This window comes from Convolutriloba macropyga, unplaced genomic scaffold (assembly GCF_964194025.1).
Source record: "Convolutriloba macropyga unplaced genomic scaffold, txConMacr16.3 SCAFFOLD_4266, whole genome shotgun sequence".
Lineage (NCBI taxonomy): Eukaryota > Metazoa > Xenacoelomorpha > Acoela > Convolutidae > Convolutriloba > Convolutriloba macropyga.
In genome coordinates, this window is record NW_027450416.1 from 1 (window position 1) to 22,504 (window position 22,504).

The following is a 22,504-nucleotide window of genomic DNA, read 5'->3' on the forward strand; positions in this document are numbered from 1 at the left end:
CAATGCTAATATAACTGAGGATGTGTTTCATGTGCTGCACATCGAACAGAAAGATTCGCGTTGATCAGGTTTGTGATGGAGTCCTGGATTGTCCTCGTGAATTGTCAGACGAATACCTCCCCGCTTGCTCAACTCGTGGAGATGGGGTATCGCGCAATGTTACAGAACTCCAGTGCCCCGATCCCATGTCAAGCTCATACAGTTATAGATTCCAGCATATCTGGATCCACGAAGATCAACTGAATGATGGAGTTTGAGGACTGTTACCAGGGTCTGGACGAGATATGTGGGTGGAAGGAGCATTTAGACTCTTGGATATCACCCAGGGAGTCTGACTCTTTCCAGGAGTACCAGAGTGTCCTGGGGGAACCAGTTGCAATGCGCTGGTACACTATGGCCTCCAAAGAGCAAGTCTTCCAATTGGGCCACAAATACGAGGTACCGTTCAATCTACCCAGGGCGTTCATTTAAGTGTGAGCGTGTTAGTTTTTTTCAAATTAAGTATGATAAAAAACGGCTAACATTAAATGAAAGTTCTCACTTCGGTAAAGACAAAAGACATCGCAAAACCAGCCTATTGTCTTGATTTTTAACACCCCTGTTGAAGTAGTTATGTCGTTCTGAAATATAATTAGAGATGATTCCAACAGACTCTTTTTCTTAAAACAGTTTTTGACTTTTATCACGGTATCTCAAATTAAAATTTGTAGTAGCCTTTAAAAGTTCTCTTTAAAGCTCTCTGGAAGCTTCGTTTTCTAATCACATAGCAGGCGGGAAAAAAGGACACAATTGAACCCCCTGACAGTAATTTGGATTAGAGCAAAAAGAGCAGATATAAATTGAAGACTTCTTTTCCTCATGTCAAAGTATTCTAATTCGGTGTGCAGTTTTAGTTAGATCAGATCAGTCTGCCGAAGTCAGTTTTCAAAGTCAGTTTCAAGTCAGATTTCAGGCGATTTTTTTTCATAAGATACAACTTTCACTACATTGCTTTGTGTTTAAGTTGGCATTGCCAAAACATTTACCTCACAAAAGGAATTCTTGCTAGCACAAGCTTACTGTGAACTGTAATCATTCTCAATAAAAAGCCAATTTAATTTTAAAAAATTATATTCAGAAAAAAGCAATGAAAAACAAAAAAAAACGCTCAACAACATCAAACGTGACCTCTTTATCTTGAATTCAGGTCTTCCAAGCAATTTCAGCACGCTAGGCTTTTAAAAGACTACTAAAGCGAGATCATTGACTCTAATGAAACTTACTGCCCGGGCTTAAAATTCAATCAAAATTCTTCGGATAGTGGACTATCTAGTGTACTACCCACTATCTAGTGGATAGTGAACTAAAAAATAATAGTGGACTTTTAAAAACAAACAAACACCATAGAGGAAGTCCTTGTGAAATGCACAAGAAAGAACAAAAGAGCAAAATATCAAATCTTAGACAAAAAATGGTTAACTTTTTGTAGATCACTTCATGGAACTACATAACAAAATTGCTGCACAGTTATCTTTATGAACTGTAAGAACACGAATTTGAAATGGATTCTAAAGAATAATTTTTCATTTAAACACGACGGTGCTTTTTCCGAAGTGTCCTGCAATATGTCAATATTCAAAGTTCTATTTTATTTTTGGAGAAAACATTAAAATCCTAGTTAGCAGAAGCCTAACACTCGTTTTGTTACAAGGTTAGCATCAACAGTATCAAAAAAAGCATCTTTCAAGCAAGCTTTTTATTTCAAAAGTATTTCATGTCATGGACGAGCTTAAGTCTGAATCAATTATGATTATGGTTTCATTTCGTTTTCTCATGTGGTCATGCGTACTTTTGAATAAACCCCGAACACAGAAAAACTTTGAACACCCAAAATCTGGAACACTGGTGTTTTTGGTCTGTCTTGATTTTTTCCTAAAGAAAAGGGGTCTGGAAAAGTGCGCCTTTTTGAAGCAGAACAGAACGTCAAGTTCACTATGAAATAGTTTTTTTAGTTTGCTCTATGAGGATGGGGAAAAAATTTCGACAGGTCAGAGAAAATTAATTTACTGCGGACTCATGATGAAAATAACAGAGGACGTGACTTCAGCACATACTGTAGCCAATGCTTCAATCTTCTCTAATGTTCAAAAAATTGTAACCCATGGAGGAAATGTAACCTCTATTTGTTGAACTGATGTTGGCTTTGCTCTTCCGCACTTATCCACATTCCTATATCTTTTCCAAAACTTCTTCGCTGATGATACTAGCATTGTTTGCTCTGAAGTTGTTTCTGGAATATTTCCGGAAAATACCGTCCTCTTTGGTTTCAAATCATCATAGGCTTGTCCTAACCTTTTTACACGGATTCATTCCTGCAGATAGATTGCTTAATCGAAATAGGTGTTTTCACCTTGTTAACAAATCAGAATCCCCCCCTAGTGTTTGTTACTTGTTACGACCCCAGTTAAATTTAGCCCGTTGCCATTTAATGCAGCACGTGCAATTGGGTGCGTGAAAAGTTATATGACCACTGAGCTGGGGGGGGGGGCAATTCATCAGGTGCATGCAGCTTTTTTAGTACCAAGCTGCTTGTTGTTCATTTATTGATTTATTGAATTGGGAAACGAAATTTAAGCAACTATTTTTTTGTGATATTTGCTTCATCATGAATTTTTTTGTTTGAAAATTGCATGAATGTTGACTTTGACAAAATACGTTGGCCGGGAGAAGATCTCTAAAGAGTAGTAGATAATACTAACCCAGATAGCACCTACTGTTAGTTGTCAAAAATTTTTAATAACACCGATGAACATAAAGAGTAAGTTAATAAATAAATAAGCGGTTCTTTAGGAGATGATCATTAAATGCACTGCCAACAATAAGGACTGCGCTAGGAACGTCATGATCAACCAAACGGTGACACAAGATTACGGAAACTGTTACTCCTTCACAAACAGAGAGGCCGTTTCTACCAGTGGGAAAAATTACGGCCTCCGTCTCTGGTTCAACCTCGAGGTGTACGACACTTTGGGTCTGTTCACGCCTACCTCTGGACTGAAAATGTTCATCACAGCCCCTGGTCTTACTGACCAAAACGGTAACATCTTTGTGGATTACACCAGTGAGCTCAGTTTGCCTCCTGGGTTCGAGCACCTCGTGTCTGTTCAGCCCACTCATATTGAGAAGTTAGCAGACCCGTTCAGTGACTGTGAGAATTATGGAGAAGGGCGCCTCAGGGATTACAACACGCGATACGAGTGTCTTGCCTACTGCATGGACAAGTATGTTTGTTCATCATGATATTTGCGACATCTTCTGTTCGTTTTGGTTTGATTATACACTATGATGTACCAAAAAGCTACTAGTAAACTCACCGACAGATCTTTTGTAAAAAATCGCAAGCATCAAGTAGAGCAGGCAATGGCGTGATAGCCGAGACGTAAGGTGTGTGTTTCACACGGCAATGATTGAGAGTTCAATCCCCTGCCTCCGTGAAGATGTCTGTGTGAGGATGAGCTCTTACTTAACCATAGCTTCAGGTTGACCATAGCCCGACCAATGTTGGCTGCAATGATGGTACCACAGTCTGAAATGTGTAATTCATTTGGTATTGTTTTCTTTTTACACTCTAGAACAAACTTTTATGATCAAGTGCGAATAACGATTGATTGTTCCCATAAACTAAAATTTCTTTTATGTACTTATAATGGTTTAATTAAATTAAAGGATACATTATAAATAATATAGATAATTTGAGGTGAAACGTTATTGTAATTTACAAATACCATCTATTCTTAACCATTAAAACAGAATAAAGAGCTATGTGTTAATCTACCGGGAGAGGGGAGGAAGAAACTATTCCGAGCGTTCAATATCTTTATTTTGTTTATACAATCGCAACAAGGAGGCTCGGTAATGTGCGATCGCACATCAAGTTCCGACCCCGCTCATCCACAATTTTGACATAATTGTCTACCAAATGAGGAACAGATAGGAAAACCCAAAACAAAAATTCAAGTATTTTTCAAAAAAAATTGGTATATGAACGAAGAGATAGCCTCCAAAGCAAATAACTCAGTGGAGTAAAAAATGATGCTTGAAATTGATGAGATATGCGATATTAAGAAAGCGAGCGAAGACGAACGGCAAAATCAAACAACAACAACAAGCATTAATTACATCAATAAATTTATGTCCGTTCTAAAAAACAAAACTTAATAACAAAGACAAAATAGCGTCAGATAAAACTGAAACTAAACAAAATAAATTTTAATTCACCAGAAAAAAATGGTTATTCACCTGTTCATAATAAGGCTTGGTGACAATTAGACAAAAAAGAACAGAATTTTTAAAGTGAGAAAATTTGCTGAATTTTTTAAAAACACAATTAATTTCAAAGTAATGAAAACTATTAGGAATCAACTAAAATATCACATAGGTTTACAATTACCAGTGTTTCTATAGCAGCGAATGAAGAAATGTCGGTATTCAATTTTTTTTTATTGAGTTACAAAAAGAACAACCAATAGACAACAAACAAAAAATCAAATTAAAACTTGCCAGAAAATGATTTCGAAGCCGTAAAACCATACTTTGGCTTTCAAAATATGTTCGATTGCACCTTCGTTGAACAGCACCGTCGTTGAACAGATAATGTATTATGTGGCCTCTCATGAATGAAACGAGGTAACAATTACACAAAAACGAAAAAATGCGAAATTATGTAATGCTTTTTTTTCGAAAAAAGTTTATTTCCAAAGACATGAAAGCCATTAATTAAATAATAAAAAATTTGAATAGGTTCGTCCATTCTTCCAAAGGAAGCCCTTGAGATCAGCAATTATCCGGAATATGTCTTATGTCTACAAAAAGAACGTCAAATATGACAAAAACAAAAAATTCGTTTACTTTTTTTTGTGAAAAACCAGTTTGGAAGCCAGTAAAGTAATAACGGATTCTTTAAAAACATTAGATTTTGTGACACTAATCCCGTTTGACACCTTCACTCTAAATTTATTATCTGGCCTCTCATTAATGAAGTTTGGTAACAATTAGACCAAAAAAGAAAAAAAAAAGGCAAGATTGTGTAAAACTTGCTTTTTCGAAAAAAATTTGTTTCCAAAGACATGAAAGCCATTATTTACAAAACCAAAAACCAAATAGGTTCATTTATTCTTCCTAAGGAAGCCTTTGAGACCTGCAATTATCCAGAACATGTCTTACGTCTACAAAACAACGTCAAAAATGACAAAAATCAAAAATTAATTTACTTTTTTGTGAAAAACCCGTGTCGAAGCCAGTAAAGTCATAACAAATTCTTTAAAAACATTAGATTTTGTGACATCAATCCCTTTTGACACCCTCCTTTGACAAAAATAATACCATTTTTAACCTTTAATTAACGAGATCAGGTAACAAACAGACAACAAAAGAAACCAAATTGCGATTTAAAGTCTTTTTTTTTCTTTTTGGAAAACAATTGTTTTCAAAGTCATGAAAGCCATCAGCTGTTTACTATTATCTGAAAATCGGCTCATCTACTCTCCCACTAAAAGCCAATCAAACGGAATCATTGTACAAGAAATTAAATACGACTAAAAAGACAAAGTAAAAACGAAAGTTAAAGATAAAATTTAAAAAAGTCAATTAATTTCTTCGAGAAAGTATTGTCGAAGCAGTAAAGAACCACAATGTATAGCTTTCAGGATTTAAATTTTATCAATTGCGCGTTATTTTGAAGGCGAATAAAGTGATATATGAACTTCCAATAACGTGATAATTTGACAAAACTAGAAAACATGAAAAATGGGCAAACATCTACAAATTTAAAAAAATTGTGAAATCTAGTAGTATCAAAGCCAGAACAGCATAACTTAAAGAATATAAGACTTCAAATAAAAAAAATGGGCAAACACCTATAAATTTAAAAAAAAATTGTGAAATCTAGTAGTATCAAAGCCAGAACAACATAACTTAAAGACTTAAAGACTTCAAAACCACAATAAAGACTGATTTTGAATTCAGTAGAAAGAAGGAGCGCTCTTTGATTGCTGACACTAAGCTGCAAGTTGAATAAATTAAGAGAAAAATGGGGGCAAAGTTCAATAAGCCATTTTTTATTTAAAAATCAAATACTTTAAATGTCAAAACGACTATAAGCTTTCAAGCAATCAACTATATAATTTAATTTAAAGTTAATTAGGAAGCCAATAGGACCTGTCAATAGTGAGCTTTGATTTGAAATGCTCTATTATTTAAATAATATAAAAAGATCAAATTTTTTATATAAGAAACCGATTGATGACAATCCGAATTATTTTTGGATTGTAACGGTCCAAGATTGGTACAAAATATTTAATTTTTCGAAAGTCAAAGATATATATATTTTGTTGGTTGAAAAATTGAAGATAAATGCTGCGTTTGTGATAATCAACGAATATAGTTAGCAAAAAACGGCAATGTTTCAATTACAGAGCACTCTCAACGGAAGTTGAAGTAGAGTTAGCCCCCTTTTCAGTCTACAAAAATTGTGTTAGTGGTGTTTTTTTGTGCACTTCCTGCAAATTTAATCAGAGTGGACTAAAGAAACTTATATCGTGTTGTTTTTGATGAAAAGGTCTGAATTATTTGAAATATTTAGCCGGAATTTGTTCCAAAAAAATTCAATAAAGAAAGCCGACTATATATTTTGTCTTAAAAAAATCATTAACATTTGAAAAATTTTAGCAAAATTGGCAAAATTTTAGTCAAAAATTCCGAAAAAAGGTGAATAAAATCAAGGGAATTTACTCTATTTTTTCGATAGTTTAAACCTCGATATCTCCCTATAAAAAACGAAAAACAAAAAATCTTTTTAATTCCATATTCTACGCTGGACAAGCTTTCTAATGATACCAGTCTCAACTCTCTGCGATGAATATATCGATCGGCCAAAATGGACTGAACAAAAAACCATTTGAAAATATAGTTCGTCCCCCCTCATGAGGGTTCGGAACAATTAAAGCTAGTAATGCCTATATGTGCGTAGTGAAACTCACAACCAGTAATGCCTTCTATAGACACCAACTCACACAAGCAACGCTTAGTTCTTCCCGGAAAAAGCTTTTGCTGGAAATTTTGCAACAATTAGATTTAAAAGCCGCTGAAAAACAAGGAATTTCAGCGAAAAATCATTAAGTGCTCAGATTTTTGGATCTTTTTTGCTAGCGCCAACCCCCCCCCCCCCCCCCCCCCGCGCTTAGTTAGGCACCCCCATTAATAAACGTGTAAACATATTGTTAACGATAAGTAATCTTATACGTAAACATATATAAGCAATATGCATTTACTAAAAGCTACCACAGCTATGGTTTGAAATTATTACGTATTCAATCAAAATTTGTTGCATATACGTAAGCATCAATAAAAGTTTCTATATTAGATCTTTTCTGGTGTTATCGGCTACAATAAGGGCTTGATTTTTTAAAACTTCTTCAGGAAACTATTCTAAAAGTGCCTTGAATCTACCTAGACACTCTTGTTTCAATGAAATGCAAATATCAATCTTACAATTCGCGACAACTTAAACTTTTTGGGGTGCAAATTTAACGCCTATATAAGGCTGGGGGCGCTAGAAGAAGAGATCCAGATTTTGTCAGAAACTTTCCAATGAGTAATGGTTATGCTGAAAACGTTTTATTGCTTTTTTGTGAATTACTAAAGCTGTGTGGATTACTCGCCTTGAGATCTCTTGGATTGACTCTGATTCCAATTGCTGAAGGTTTTTGAATTCGGTGCGGGCACTCCTTGCGTTCGGAAAGTCGCCGATTCTGTTGCTAAGTGCGTTCAGAATTCTCGCTATGGTCGGGGCTGGTTGTCCTTGCACTTGTTGAAAGTAATGATTGGGGAGATTGTAATACTCATCTAACGCATAACTGTTCAATTACGTGGGTAGGACCTCGCGTTTTCTCTGGTCATCCCAATTATTGGCATTTGACATGGATTCGAAGTGTCGAACCCATCTTTCGAAACTCTCGAAGTCGCGGCTAGGGTATCGGAGGGTGGTGAGAAGGGGTAGTGCTACGACTATTTGCTGCTGATTGTTCGCCTGGTTCTGTTGTTGCTGTTGCTGGTTGTTTGGTGCGTTTTTCATTTTTGGTAATTGAAGTAACTTTCGATGTAAAAACAAAAGACACGGAAAAAAATATATGTATGAGTTTTACCTTTGGAACATATTCCAAAGATCTAATTCATTGGTTCTCTCAAAATCAAATTTTTCGTTTTTTGTAAAACGCAAAACCGTTCTCTAATCAGAACAATCCCTCTGTGGTCGCCAATATAGAATCTGAATATTTAGGGTGGAGGTTTTACCCTATTCACAATTCCACAATTGTTCCTAGAATCTATCTTTAGAGAAAATTCCTGGACTGGATAGTAACTTCACAAAATTTCTACTCTTAACTGGACTAAAGGGTTATACCAGGCCCCCTTTCAAGTCCTAAAGAAAGTTTTTTCAGGCGCTATAGAACTGTAGTCAATTGCCAATAATAATGATGATATTAGAATATGTTTGTAATGCCTCTCTATGTTATATGATATTTTAGCTTCTAAGAAGTGTTTTACCAAATGAAATAAACTCGTGACTCTAAGATTGAGAATTATACCAGGTCCTCAATTCACTTTCTAATTAATTGATAAACCAATATACTTAAAACAAATAGTAGATGATGTGAAGAGCTCGTCGGTTTTCACTCCATAACCCAACGAGACGAGTATTAACCAACTTGATAGAACGTTAAGACATTGCCCATCAGGTACTTCAGGTAACTGCAGACCTTTTTAATTGTCTACTTGGTTCACCATTCCATACTACATGGGTTAACTTAACTTGCGAAGTCTTCTACGAGCAGGCGAGCCTACCCTCAGAGTGGCTTCACTATGCGGTCGCCGAGAAGGAGCTTGGCCAATTCATAATCTCAGAGTCTTGATGTTGTCCGGGATTCAATACTGTCCTCCAGTTCGTTAACCTAACTTAACCTAATTATTGATTGGTTGATCACTACTTTACTAGTCACCAAACTAATTTAAATCCAAAAAATTGAAGCTAGATTGAGTATGATTTCAGATCCTTAGAGATGTATTGTGAAGTTACTAAAGTTGTACAATTACGTTGTTGATTAACAGAAAACCGAAAGAAACAATTAAGTCTTACCCAGTCCTAATTATTACAGGCCATGGTTCCCTTAGAACAACTAGTTAAATATGCCTATGTGTGCCAAGTATCAAAGCGTTAGGAAATACCTACTAGATAACAGTTTAAGCTCTACTAAGTTATAGGAAAAGGTCTACAAAGAGAAAGCTGTTGAAAATTTGCTGAGTTAATTTAACGGAAAGTATAGTTACCACAGTATACTAGTTCAAACAATTATTACACTTTTCAGTACCACGACAGAGATCTGTTAACTCACTCGTCTAATAAAATTTACTCCGCAATTTGGGTTATCAAGACAATATATTTATTTTCAGACTGATTTTGCTTACAAAAATTGGCTAAAATTGAGCCGTATATATACTACTTATCTATGTTTGGTTATCGTAGTTTATTCCTATTTTTACCAAATGTTCCCAATTTTTGTGTGAAAAATACCTTTTTGGGAAAAGTTTTCAGAAGGTCATTCATGACTTTGATAACCTCGGCCCCTAATTTGGGTTTCTAACCCAATATTACGTGGATGAGAATTTTGGTGTTCATTCTATGATATAATCTTTATCAGAGTCAATATTTACTTATTCAACCGTTCTCATCAGTTTAAATTTTTTCACCATTATTATCTTTGTACAATTTCAAATTTAGAATGCGATTTTGTGTTTGGAATAATTCAAGGTCAGTATTAATTTGGTTCTTTTCCGCAAAACGCTTAAGTTTAACTTTCCATTCCTACATCCCACCCATCCGGACTAAACTATTCTCTTGAATAGTACAAATTAGTATAAGGTAAAAATATATAAGACCACCATCACTATATGTTGGTACGACAATTTTTTTAATCAGCGTTTGTCTCCTCATTTTGCATTCTCTCAACTAAGTTTAGTCTCTCTTCAAACTGCATTTCAGTTCCGATATCTCGTTGATCATCGTTGGACAAAGTGTGAATTTGTTTTGTAGTGCTTTTGGACTTGTAACACTTCTTCGCTGCCCAGACAGCCAAAAAGACAAATGCAGGGCACCATAAAGAGAAACAAAGCAGACCAGCCAGCTCTTTAAATGTATGCAGTGTTGACCCATGGCGAAAAGATTTGAAGTTGTTTTCCTCGGAAGGATGTTGATGGATTTTGTCTACCATCTCACTGACTAATTCAGGCGTGACATCAAGCGTAGGGACATCCTTGAGTGCCGATCTGATCTTATGCAACAACAAATTCCGACTCTTTTCTGTATGAGTGACTGCTGGAATGCTCGGCATGTTAAAAGTGGTATTCAGTAGTTCGGGAGTTGTGATTGTTGTTATTAGTCCATTGTGTTGAAGACAATATGCTGGATCGGGCAACATGACCAGTCCATTCTTCGGGTGAACCAGTTTTTCATCGCAGAGGGGATGTACTGGGCAACTTTGCAGGCTGGTGCACGGTTTGAAAACTTTCTGTCCCCACTGTAGGTTATGCTATAAAGAAATTGTTGGTCGTCTGCCGCGTTGAGGATGTACATAGAGTTCCCAAGGTAAATTACTGTCGGTAAAATTGACAATTCGGTTACTTCACGTGTGCAAGTCTTCAAAGCAGCTACCTCGTGATTTTATAGGAGTGAAGTCAAGCAGAGTTGATCTCGCGCGCTCACCAACGCTACTGGCTTGGTGCAAAGTATCAGCAATTGTGTCCCTAAAAAAAGACAGATATTCCTCACTCTTCATTTCGGCATAGCTTTCTTCTCGCCTTGATACGATCAAATAGTTCCTTTCCAAATTTAGAGTTGCGGCCGTCGCTGTGTTCTTGATTGGTTGTGGCAAAGGGATTGCTTCGTAGGCATCGTGAATTGGTTCACCACTGTATACTGGCACCTCCATTGTGATTAACAGTCCTTGTGGATTGCAAAATACTTTTCTCACTAAGGGCAGGCTGTAAAGTAAACTTGAGGGGTCGTATGGTATAGAACACTTTTTATCTCCCAGCTTCAGAATTGTAATCATTTTCCGTAAATTTTCGTAGGGTACTAGTGCGGCTGGCAGTATTCCCATGGATAGCACTCCAATGCTTGTAGTAAATATGTTTCTCTGTTCCGTCAAATATACTGTTTGTACTTGCAACTCGCTGTGCATAGCATTGAGAGTCCATGATACGTTGTTAATTGCACTTTGGGCGCGAAAGGCATACATAAAAACATCAGTCCTTCGATGATCACAGGCTTGTGCTTGTTCTATTTCTTCCATTGTTTTTTGAAGCACCTCCAGGTTTGTTTGCAGAATCTCAAAGTTTTTCTCTGAGTAGTTTAGCACTTTTCGTGTGTCTTCATGAAGCTTCAAACAACTGCTGGCCATGACCTGAATAGATTCTCTTTCTTTGTTGTGCAGGTGAACTATTCTTGATTCCAAATAGTGCAATCGTCCTTCCAGTTGTTCCATCTTTTGCTTGGAGCTTTCGCACAGACCAAAAATTGAGAGTAGTCTGCAGCCTGCTTTTTCCAGTAAGGATTCCAAGGTTATCGCTGTGGCAGCTCCCATTGCAAACAACAGTGGTGATCGTCTCTGTCGCTGAAGAGTGATAGTCTGGTTTACACACGATGCTACTTCTTTGACCAGCTTTGTCCTCTCTTTCTCTGCTCTTTCGTATTCTGTCTGAATAGATGAGATTGTCAAAGTGGTGCTGTAATAGTGAGCTTTTTTCTGGGTTGTTGCAAAACTCGGAGCTCTCCCACGTTTTCTGTTCCAATTGCTGAATTATTGAAGAGAATTTATAAATTGGTCGGAGATCCACGTTCAACAGCTTTGGAAGTGGGACTGCGACATCCACCGTCAGATATTAGTTGGCCACTGAAACTGGCGTTTGAGGTTGAAAGAGAACATGCGCAGTAGTTCGTGCACTCTCCGCTGTTTGCGTTCGCACCGCAACATTTAATATAAATATCAGAAAGTTGTACATCTAAACACTATTATGGTTAATTACTGCGCTAAACCTAGAGAGCATTTTTTCTGTATTAGAAAGAGTGCTACATTCTCTAATACTTCCCCCCAAATTCGCTAAAATTGATTTGAGCTATTTAACTCTTTTCATAATACCGGTGATATATTAAATTACAAGATATTTCTTTGGTGCTATTTAAATATGTTTTACGATCGTCCCCATCTTTATTAAAAATTTCGGCTCATCTTTTGATCTTTACAATTTTTTCAGGCAATGCTATATAGAGAAACTTAATCAAGTTTCTTTTTTATTTTTTTATTTTTTTAAACACACACACACATATATATATATATATATATATATATATATATATATATATATATATATATATTCTTCTTTTTATTCTTCGTCGATTCCGAATCGTTTTGAGTACTTCACTGCGCTTCTTTCTCGTGTTTTAGCGATGGAGTTTACTGTTTCGTCAGTTTTGGTTCCCAAAAGTTCTGCATAGGTTTTTTTGTTTGCACACTTCCCTCTTGGCGGTTGCAGGTGTTGATTGTGTTTTACTGAGGTTCTCAAGACAATTTTTGGCTTGCGTGGTCGTTGGGGCAGTGGTGTAGAGTCAATCTCTTTGGCTGGGGTTACAATAGGGGTCTGGTTCTCTTGTGTTTTGTCTTGTTCCGGAGTGATCGGTTCTGCTGGTATGTTAGTCTCAGTGGGCTTTTTAGTTGAATGTTCTCGTTCTGCAAAGAGATCGTAGAAAAATTCTTCATCCTCGTCCATCCTTTTGAAGGGACTCTCTTGTTTGGGTCGTCTTGATGTAATTTCTGGGGTGAAAGATTTATTGTTTTCTTCAGTGTGAACTTCCTGGTCATACGTATTTTGGCGGCTGGGCCATTTCTCCTGATGAGATGATCTTGTTTCCATTCTGGGAAACTCGTCTTCCTCCTTCACAGGCTTCAATCGATTGTAGTGGACTATCTGCCACTTCTTGGACTTTGTGTCTTTTGAGATTTTATATTTTACTTCTGAGGTCTTTTCGATGATGTTATATGGTCCAATCCAGGGAAGAAAAAACTTCCTTGATTTTGCTTTTTGGGGTGCGAAAAGCCAAACTTTATCTCCTGGCTTTAGTTCCTCTCCAAAGACGTTTTTCTGGTACAAATCTTTTTGTCTTCCCTGTCTGTAGCCAAGTGTCTCTCTGGCATTCATATGTGCTTCCCTTAACTGTACATTGAGCCATCTGGTGAATTCGTAGTTGGCAATTTCGTGACCAGATGCTTTCGGGAGTAGCAGGTCAATCGGGTATTTGCATTCTTGTCCGAACACAAGTGAGAATGGAGTCTGTCCTGTTGTTTTGTGTACGGTTGTATTATAGCCGAAGTTGAGATAGGGAATCATTTGATCCCAGCTACATGGATTGTTTGCGCAATATTTGGAAATAACATATGCAACAAATCTGTGGTGACGTTCTACCATGCCATTTCCCTGCGGGTGATATGGAGATCTTCTTGTCTTCTCTATTCCGAAATTTTTGCACACTTATAGTAGTAGTTCGCTGCAGAAGTTTGCTCCTTGATTGGTGTGAAGGCAATCAGGTGCTCCAAACGTCAAAACCCAGTTCTCCACAATTGCTCTGGCAACATCTTCGGCCGTAGTTCTTTCTAAGGGAACGCAAACCACGTATTTCGTGAAATAGTCTGTCAATACGAGTATGTATTTTGCACCGCTTGCCTTTTATCCGGTAACAGGTTCCAGGATATCTGCTGCCACTTTGCTGAATCGGATCCCAACGTTGATTGTCTGGAGAGGGGCTATTCTTTTCTTTCCAGCGGTACTTCGTGCTTGACACAGGGTGCAGTTGTCACATTTTCGTTCAATGTCTTTTCTCATATTTGGCCACCAAAAGCTCTGTCTTGCCCTGTCCAAGGTCTTTTGAAAAGCAAAATGTCCTCAACTGAGTTTTGAATCGTGAAGTTGTTCCAAAACTGTCTCTCTGAGTGCCTGCGGTGTTACAAGTTGTTTTTGGGTTGTATTGCTTCCTTCCGCATGCCACTTCCTGTACAGCACGCCATCAGTCAGTTCCATCTGGTCCCAGAGACCCCAAATCGCTACTGCATCTTCTCCTTGTGCTATTGTGTTTGCCTTCTTGATTTTTAAGTCTCTCAGCGGATTTTGATCTGGATGTTTCTCAGCGTTTGCCCATTGCAAGATGAGACGTAAGCAGGGATCGTTTCTTTGAGCCAGCCTAAGTGGATTTACGTCCTCTTGAAATTAAATACTCATTGGTTCTTTCGCGTCCTCGGCTGTAGCTAAGTAAATTCTTCCGAGGACGTCTTCCAAGGAGTTAGCTGATGGGCAACTTCCAAACATAACCAGTCTCTCAGCTTCAGTTAGCTCAGGTGTGATGCTCCACTGTCTTGACAGTCTATCTGCATTCCCGTGCTTGTCTCCTGGTCAATGTACTATTTTAAAATCGAATTATTGCAGTCTTTGAAGCATCCTGAATATCATCCCGTCATTGTTTTGTCTAAATAATCACTGTAATGATGCATGATCTGTTCTGATCACAAATTGAGTTCCCCAAATGTAAGGCTTAAACCATTTCATCGCCTGAATGACTGCTAATGCTTCTCTTTTTGTTGTTGAGTAACGACATTCTGCTGGCGTCAAAACTCTGCTAGCGAAAGCCACTGGGTATTCTACTCCATCGACAATATTCGAGAGTACTGCCCCTAGACTGTTGTCACTTGCATCCGTGTCCACGATAAAAGGAGAGTTGTAGTCCGGATGCTTGAGTACTGAGCTATCAATCACAGCCTCTTTCGGTTTCTCGAACGCATTATGGCATTCAGGGTTCCAAGTGAAATGGCTGTTCTTTTTTGTTATCTGGTGAAGAGGTTTCGCTATCCCAGCAAAGTCTTTGATAAAACGTCTGTATTAACTGCAAAATCCAATAAAAGACCTCACTTCGGTAACGTTTTCTGGTCGTTTCCAGTCCCGTACTGCAATGAGTTTGTTTTCATCTGGTGCAATTCCCTCTGGGCTCAGGTTGTATCCTAGATAGGTTACGGATTTTTTAAAGAGGCGATATTTCTTGGGTTTGAGTTCAAGATTGGCCTGGCGAAGAGCGTGAAAAACGAGGCGCATGTGTTTTTCGTGTTCCTCCACATTCCTACTAAGCACCAGAACGTCGTCCAAGAAGATGAGGACAAACGAGAAGAGATATTCATTGAAGATTCTTGTCATAAGTCGCTGGAAGGTTCCCGGTGCATTGCAAAGTCCAAATGGAAGTCTGAGGTACTCGTAGTGTCCACCATCGGGAGCGACGAACGCAGTTTTTGGTATAACACTCTCATATAATGGGACTTGCCAATATCCAGAGGCTAGGTCGAGACTTGAGAAAATCGTTGCTCCGTGAAGACGATCCAGTATCTGGTCAATTCGCGGAAGGGGAAAAGCGTCTTTCTTTGTTACTTCATTTAGTTGTTTGAAGTCTGTGCACATTCGATTGCTCCCATCCTTCTTGGTAACGAGAACGATTGGTGCACTGTACGGGCTGTTTCATGGTCGGATAATGTTTCGTGCCAGCATGTCCTCAATCTCCTTCTTAACCACAGTGATCTTTCCAGGTGCAAGTCTATGGGGTGCAAGCTGGATAGGCAGCGTATCACCTGTGTCAATTTCATGCTGAACCAAGTGTGTCTGTCCAATTTTGTTGTCGTTCATTGCAAACACGTCTCTGAACTCTCGTAGCAGTGTTCTTCTGTCGTCTGTTTGTTGGTTAATGTCTGTAATTGCTAAAGAACAAATCTGTTCTAGCTCTTCATCGCATGATAGGGTTAGGTTTGTTTCTGCAGTTACCCCGTGCTTTGTTTCTTCCGTTGTTTCGATTTGATCAGGACCGGATTCTGCTTCCGTCTCACAAAAATGTATGTTCCTGGGGACTTCAGGTTTATAGGCGATTGGGGAGATTGTAATACTCATCTAACGCATAACTGTTCAAACAAGTGGGTAGGACCTCGCGTTTTTTCTGGTCATCCCAATTATTGGCATTTGACATGGAGTCGAACCCATCTTTCTGAACTCTCGAAGTCGCGGCTAGGGTATCGGAGGGGGGTGAAAAGGGGTGGTGCTAAGACTATTCGCTGCTGATTGTTCGCTTGATTCTGTTGTTGCTGTTGCTGGTTGTTTGGTGCGTTTTTCATTTTTGTTAATTGAAGTAATTTTCGATGAAAAACCAAATGACACGGAAAAAAAATATATAGATGAGTTTTACCTTTGGAACGTATTCCAAAGATCTAATTCATCGGTTCTCTCAAATTCAAATTTTTCGTTTTTTTGTAAAATCAGAAGAATCCCTCTGTGGTCGCCAATATAGAATCTGAATAGTTAGGGTGGAGGTTTTACCCTATTCACAATTCCACAATTGTTCCCAGAATCTATCTTTAGAGAAAATTACTGGACTGGATAGTAACTTCACAAACCTTCTACTCTTAACTAGACTAAAGGGTTATACCAGACCCCCCGTTCAAGTCCTAAAGAAAGTATGTTCAGGCGCTATGGAACTGTAGTCAATTGCCAATAATAATGATGATATTAGAATATGTTTGTAATGTCTCTCTATGTTATATGATATTTTAGCTTCTAAGAAGTGTTTTACCAAATGAAATAAATTCGTGACTCTAAGATTGAGAATTATACCAGGTCCTCATTTCACTTTCTAATTAATTGATCAACCAATATACTTAAAGCAAATAGTAGATGATGTGAAGAGCTCGTCGGTGTTCACTCCACAACCCAACCAGACGAGTATTAAGCAACTTGATAGAACGTTAAGACATTGCCCATCAGGTACTTCAGGTTACTGCAGACCTTTTTAATTGTCTACTTGGTTCACCATTCCATACTACATGGGCTAACTTAACTTGCCAAATCTTCTACGAGCAGGCGGGCCTACCGTCAGAGTGGCTTCACTATGCGGTCTCCTAGAAGGAGCTTGGCCGATTAATACTCTCAGAATTCAATCGTCTTGATCTTTTCAGGGATTCGATGCTGTCCTCCAGTTCGTTAACCTAACTTAACCTAATTATTGATTGGTTGGTCACTACTTTACTAGTAAACAAACTCATTTAAATCCGATAAATTGAAGCTTGATTGAGTATGATTTCAGATCCTTAGAGATGTATTGTGAAGTTACTAAAGCTGTATAATTACGCTGTTGATTAACAGAAAACCGAAAGAAACAATTAAGTCTTACCCAGTCCTAATTATTACAGGCTATGGTTCCCTCAGAACAACTGGTTATAAACGCCTATGTGTGCCAAGTATCGAAGCGTTTAGCAAATACCTACTAGATAACAGTTTAAGCTCTGCTAAGTTATAAAAGGTCTAAAAAGAGAAAGTAATTGAAAATTTGCTAAGTAATTCAAGGAAAAGTGTAGTTACCACAGTATAATAGTTCAAACAATTATTACAATTTTCAGTACCACGACAGAGATCTGTTAACTCACTCGTCTAATAAAATTTACTCCGCAATTCGTGTTATCACGACAATATAATTATTTTCAGACTGATTTTGCTTACAAAAATTGGCTAAAATTGAGCCTTATATATACTACTTATCTATGTTTGGTTATGATAGTTTATTCCTATTTTTACCAAATGTTCCGAACGTTTGTGTAAAAAATAACTTTTTGGGAAAAATTTTCAGAAGGTCATTCATGACTTTGATAACCTCGGCCCCTAATTTGGGTTTCTAATCCAATATTACGTGGGTGAGAATTTTGGTGTTCATTCTATGATATAATCTTTATCAGAGTCAATATTTACTTATTCAACCGTTCTCATCAGCTTAAATTTTTTCACCATTATTATCTTTGTACATTTTCAAATTTAGAATGCGCTTTTGTGTTGGGAACAATTCAAGGTCAGTATTGATTTGGTTCTTTTCCGAAAAACGCTTAAGTTTAACTTTCCCTTCCTACAGTTTCAATGAAGTGCAAATATCGCTCTTACAATTTGCGAAAACTTAGATTTTGTTGGGTGTAAAATTAACGCCGATATAAGGCTGGGGGGTGCTAGCAGAAAAAATCCAGATTTTGTCAGGAACTGTCTGATGAGTAATGATTGTGCTGAAAACGTTTTATTGCTTTTTTGTGAAATACTAAAGTTGTGTGAGATATGTGCTGCAAATTTGGAGTCATTGATTTGACATAAGTGTGAAGATTATGTAAAATATTGCGCTCGATTAGTGGAGTTTTACAAAAATCATTTGCTTAATAGCTATACGAGTGTCTCGCCTACTGCAGGGAGAAAATTTTTTTTCATCGTAATTTATGCGGCATCTTCTGTTTGTTCTGATTTCATTATACGCTATTGTTGTACCAAAAAGCTGAAAGTAAATTTACCTAAAATTTTTTTGTAAAACAATACGAATATCAAATAAAACAATATTTTGAGTCCAAAATGCCTTTGAGCTCAAAATACCTTCCAATAACGCCTTCTATAGACACTCACTCAAGCAAGCAAAGCTTAATTCCTTCGGAGCAAGGTTTTTGCTGAAAAAGTTGTAACAAATAGCGCTAGCACGCTAAAAAAACAATTTTAGCGAAAAACCTTTATTGCGTTCAGATTTTGTCAGGATTTGGCTTAGGAGTAATGATTATGTTGAAAACGTTTTATTGCCTCTTTTGTGAAATACTTAAATTGTGTGATATGTGCTGCTAATTCGGAGTCATTAATTCGAATTGAGTGTGAAAGTTATGTAAAGTGTTGTGCTCGGTTAGTGGAATTCTAACGAAAATTTTTGCTTAAACATTCTGTCACTTCAACCCTGTTTCGAATGCCAAAATGATCTCTTTAAGTATGTGGCGACGCAAAAGCTCTGCAAAGTGAATAGTCCGTCCTATTACTTTGAAAAACGAGCATATAACTAGGCATGAACATTTTTATTTGCATGTCAAGTTTTTTGACGTTTATGTTTTCAAGCTGGCTTCGGCTTTCCGTCTACAACAGCATAGGTGTAATTGTTTCTTCAGTTTGATAGCAGACGATAGGATCTTCATCTTAAAAACGATTTGCTTTGTCCAAATCTGGTCGCCGAAATTTCTCTCCACAGTAAACAATTTATTTTTGAGACAGTTCAGCCATAAATAATGGCTACAGTTAGATGAACCAGATAAAACAAACTATAGAGAAAATTAACTATTCGCTTTAAAAAATTGGAACAGATTCCTTCAAAACGCATATTGTTACAGGAAACGATCTGGTAGCCCAAAGATGTTTTATTGGCAATCTGAACTCAAATCCCAAAATAAAATTTTTTAAAAAAAATTGTAAGAAAAAAATTGTTCATTGTTGCTTTTTAAAATTTTTCAATGCTAATGATAATGCTAATGATATATTTTTTACTGGCCAAATTCTGCAAAGCAACTAATCAGCAGGCAAGAAGGAGTCTGGTTGAACATGTAAAGGACAAACCGGGACAAAAACTACTCTGAAAGCTTCCAAAAATTTTGCCAACATTTTTGTCTTGAAATTGGCATTTCCAATACACATACATCGAAACATATACATAAGAAGCTAATCTAGGTTGCATCAGACTTCTACGAATTGTTACTAACGTCATCTCAGAACAAATGGGGCGGGAAAAATAAGAAAACCCCATCTACCTCAACATACCTATCACTTTCTAGTCTAATAAAGCCATTTTATGTACTGGAACGCAAATTCTGTGGGTTTTAGCGGTTTGTCTTGTTTCGGAAAAATTTGTGAATTTACAAAAATGCACCAATTTGCTAACACATTTTGTTTGGATTGTTAAAAAACGGCACCATGACGTCGATAAGGGTTTGCTCCACTTCGTTTCACCGACCTTAACAAAGAAGGTTGCTTTGTCAACTGATAGTTTCTGTTTTAGTTGTAGATTTTTTTGGGAGCTGAAATAGCGTCAATTTTGCCATGTTGACTGAAAAACAACCGTGGTAATCATTGCGGTGACTCGCATTAAGTTGATAGAAATTTGGTTTATTGAATCTTGCCGCAAAAGATTGCCCAGTGAGTGTAAACTACGGTGATAAGGATACCTTGATAAGACCTTGAAAAGACATGCAAGATCACATCTCTTGCAAAGCATCTTGCCAAGAACCTGAAACAAGCATTTCTTGGACAATATTTTTAAGATTTTGCCAACGTAAACCAAAAAACACTTGGCAGCTATTGAAAAAAATTGTTATATCTTGACAGCAATTTAAAAAACAATAATCAATACGCTTTTTTATATTATGCTTCTTGGTCCATGTCAAAGTATAGTTTAACGTTAATTTTCCAAAATAAAAGCAGAAAGATGTGGCTGTGTGGACAACCTCCTATATCATGCTGTTCCTCTCTGCAAACTCAATCAAACTGAGCGGCGTGCTTGCGTCGATGATGTGAACGAAAACGTCAAACCAGGCCATGAGTGTGGCTGCCCAAATGAGTGCAGAAGTAAGTCATATGATGTCAAAATCACCCAGCTTGAATGGCCTACTAATCGATCAATTGCCCGATTTGTCGCGAGTGTGTACAAGGATTTGAACGGTTCAGCTATCGATTACATTATAGCGGCTATTGGCAAGTACAGTCAAGATCAAACGCAATACACACAAAGTGCATTGAACCAATTGAGATCAACATTCGGTAGTGTCATTGTGTACTTTCGCGATCTTTCCGAAACAGTTATTGTTGAAAGGCCCGTATATAATTTTGTTCTGATTATATCCAATTTTGGGGGGCTACTCGGCCTGTATTTGGGCATCAGTGTGTTGACGATTTTGGAGTTGGTTGACTTTGGATTTGACCTGATGGAGTACATGAGAATCAGAGGGAAAAAACAGTCGTATCATAAATACATGAACGAGAAGATGTTTGTCTCGGACACTCAACCTCTCTTCAGCAGAAGCACGTCATCATGTACCAGTACATCGCACTTGTCAATGAGCAGTGTTTCTGCAGCTGGTTGAAAAGAGCATTTGGTCTGACAACAAACTGTAACTTGAATTAATTTCAACGAGCAGGAACTTACGTTCTCCCCACTCGATTCAATTAAATTTCTTGTATCTACTAGGTCTGACAACTGCAATGGATTAAAAAATTTTTAAAAAAATGTCAATTTTAAACAGTTTAGCCATCCTTACTATTAAGGAATCATAAAAGTTTTATAGAGGTTTATTAAATACTGCCGCAAAATATAGCCCAAAGCTTGTGAATCTACCGTGATAAGGATATTTCGATAAGATCTTCAAAAGACATGCCAGATCTTAACATCTCTTGTCAAGCATCTTGCCAAGAACTTGAAACGCAAACATTTCTTGCGCAATATTCTTAAGATCTTGCTAATGTAGACCAAAAAATTTTGGCAGCGCTTGAAAAAAAATCTAAATCCTCACAAAATTTAAGAAATAATAATCAATACGCTGTTTTATATTATGCATCTTGGTCTCTCGCTGAAAATAGTTCTATGAATTGTAACTAACGTCATCAATTTACTAACACATTTTAATTGGGTTGTTAAAAAATTGCACCATGACGACTATAAGGGTTAGCTCCACTTCGTTTCGCCTACCTTAACAAAGAAGGTTGGTTGCTTTGTCAACTGATACTTCTGTTTTAGTTGAAGATTTATTTTGTGAGCTGAAATAGCGTCAATTTCGCCATGTTGACTGACAAAACAACCGTGAAAACCATTGCGGTGACTCGCATTAGGTTGATTGGAAATCTAGTTTATTGAATCTTGTCGCAATAGATTGCCCAGTGAGTGTGAATCTACGGTGATAAGGATACCTTGATAAGACATTAAAAAGACATGCAAAATTTAAGAAATAATAATCAATACGCTGTTTTATATTATGCATCTTGGTCTGTCGCTGAGTATAGTTTAACATCATCTTTCCAGAGAAAAGCAGAAAGATGTTGCTGTGAGGACAACCTACTATATCATGCTTTTCTTAATCGGACAAAGCGGCGTGTTTGCTTTGATGATGTGAACAAAAACGTCAAATCAAGCCTTGAGTGTGCCAGAATTTCTTGTATCTATTTGGATCTGACAACTATGGTAGATTGTATTTTAAAGAAACATCAACTTTAAACAATTTAGCCATGCTTATTGTTAAACGTTAAACAAACTTATGTTCGTCGTTATAACGAAAAACACTTTGTATAGAATTGATAACGTTTAACAATTGAAAAACGTTTAACAAACGTTTTTATAATGTTTAACAAATGAAACGTTTTAAAACGCTTAACAAATGAAAGCTTTAATGTTTATTAAAGGACGGTTAACAACTGAAAAACAGTAAAATTTAACAAATCAAAAACAACTTTTTTCAGTTTTCATAATGTTTAACAAACGGAAGTTTTATAACGTTTAACAAATAAAAACCAATTATTTTCA

General features: G+C 37.0%; 1 protein-coding gene across 1 annotated transcript; it reads left to right on the forward strand.

Annotated features, from left to right (window-relative positions):
• The first annotated feature begins 20 nt into the window (after window positions 1–20).
• On the forward strand, window positions 21–21,074 carry LOC142355870 (epithelial sodium channel subunit gamma-like). Its single transcript, XM_075407904.1, is given in 5 exon segments — window positions 21–254; window positions 256–438; window positions 2,830–3,260; window positions 16,577–16,584; window positions 20,413–21,074. Coding segments are annotated over 5 exon segments (1,518 nt in total).
• Window positions 21,075–22,504: the final 1,430 nt, after the last annotated feature.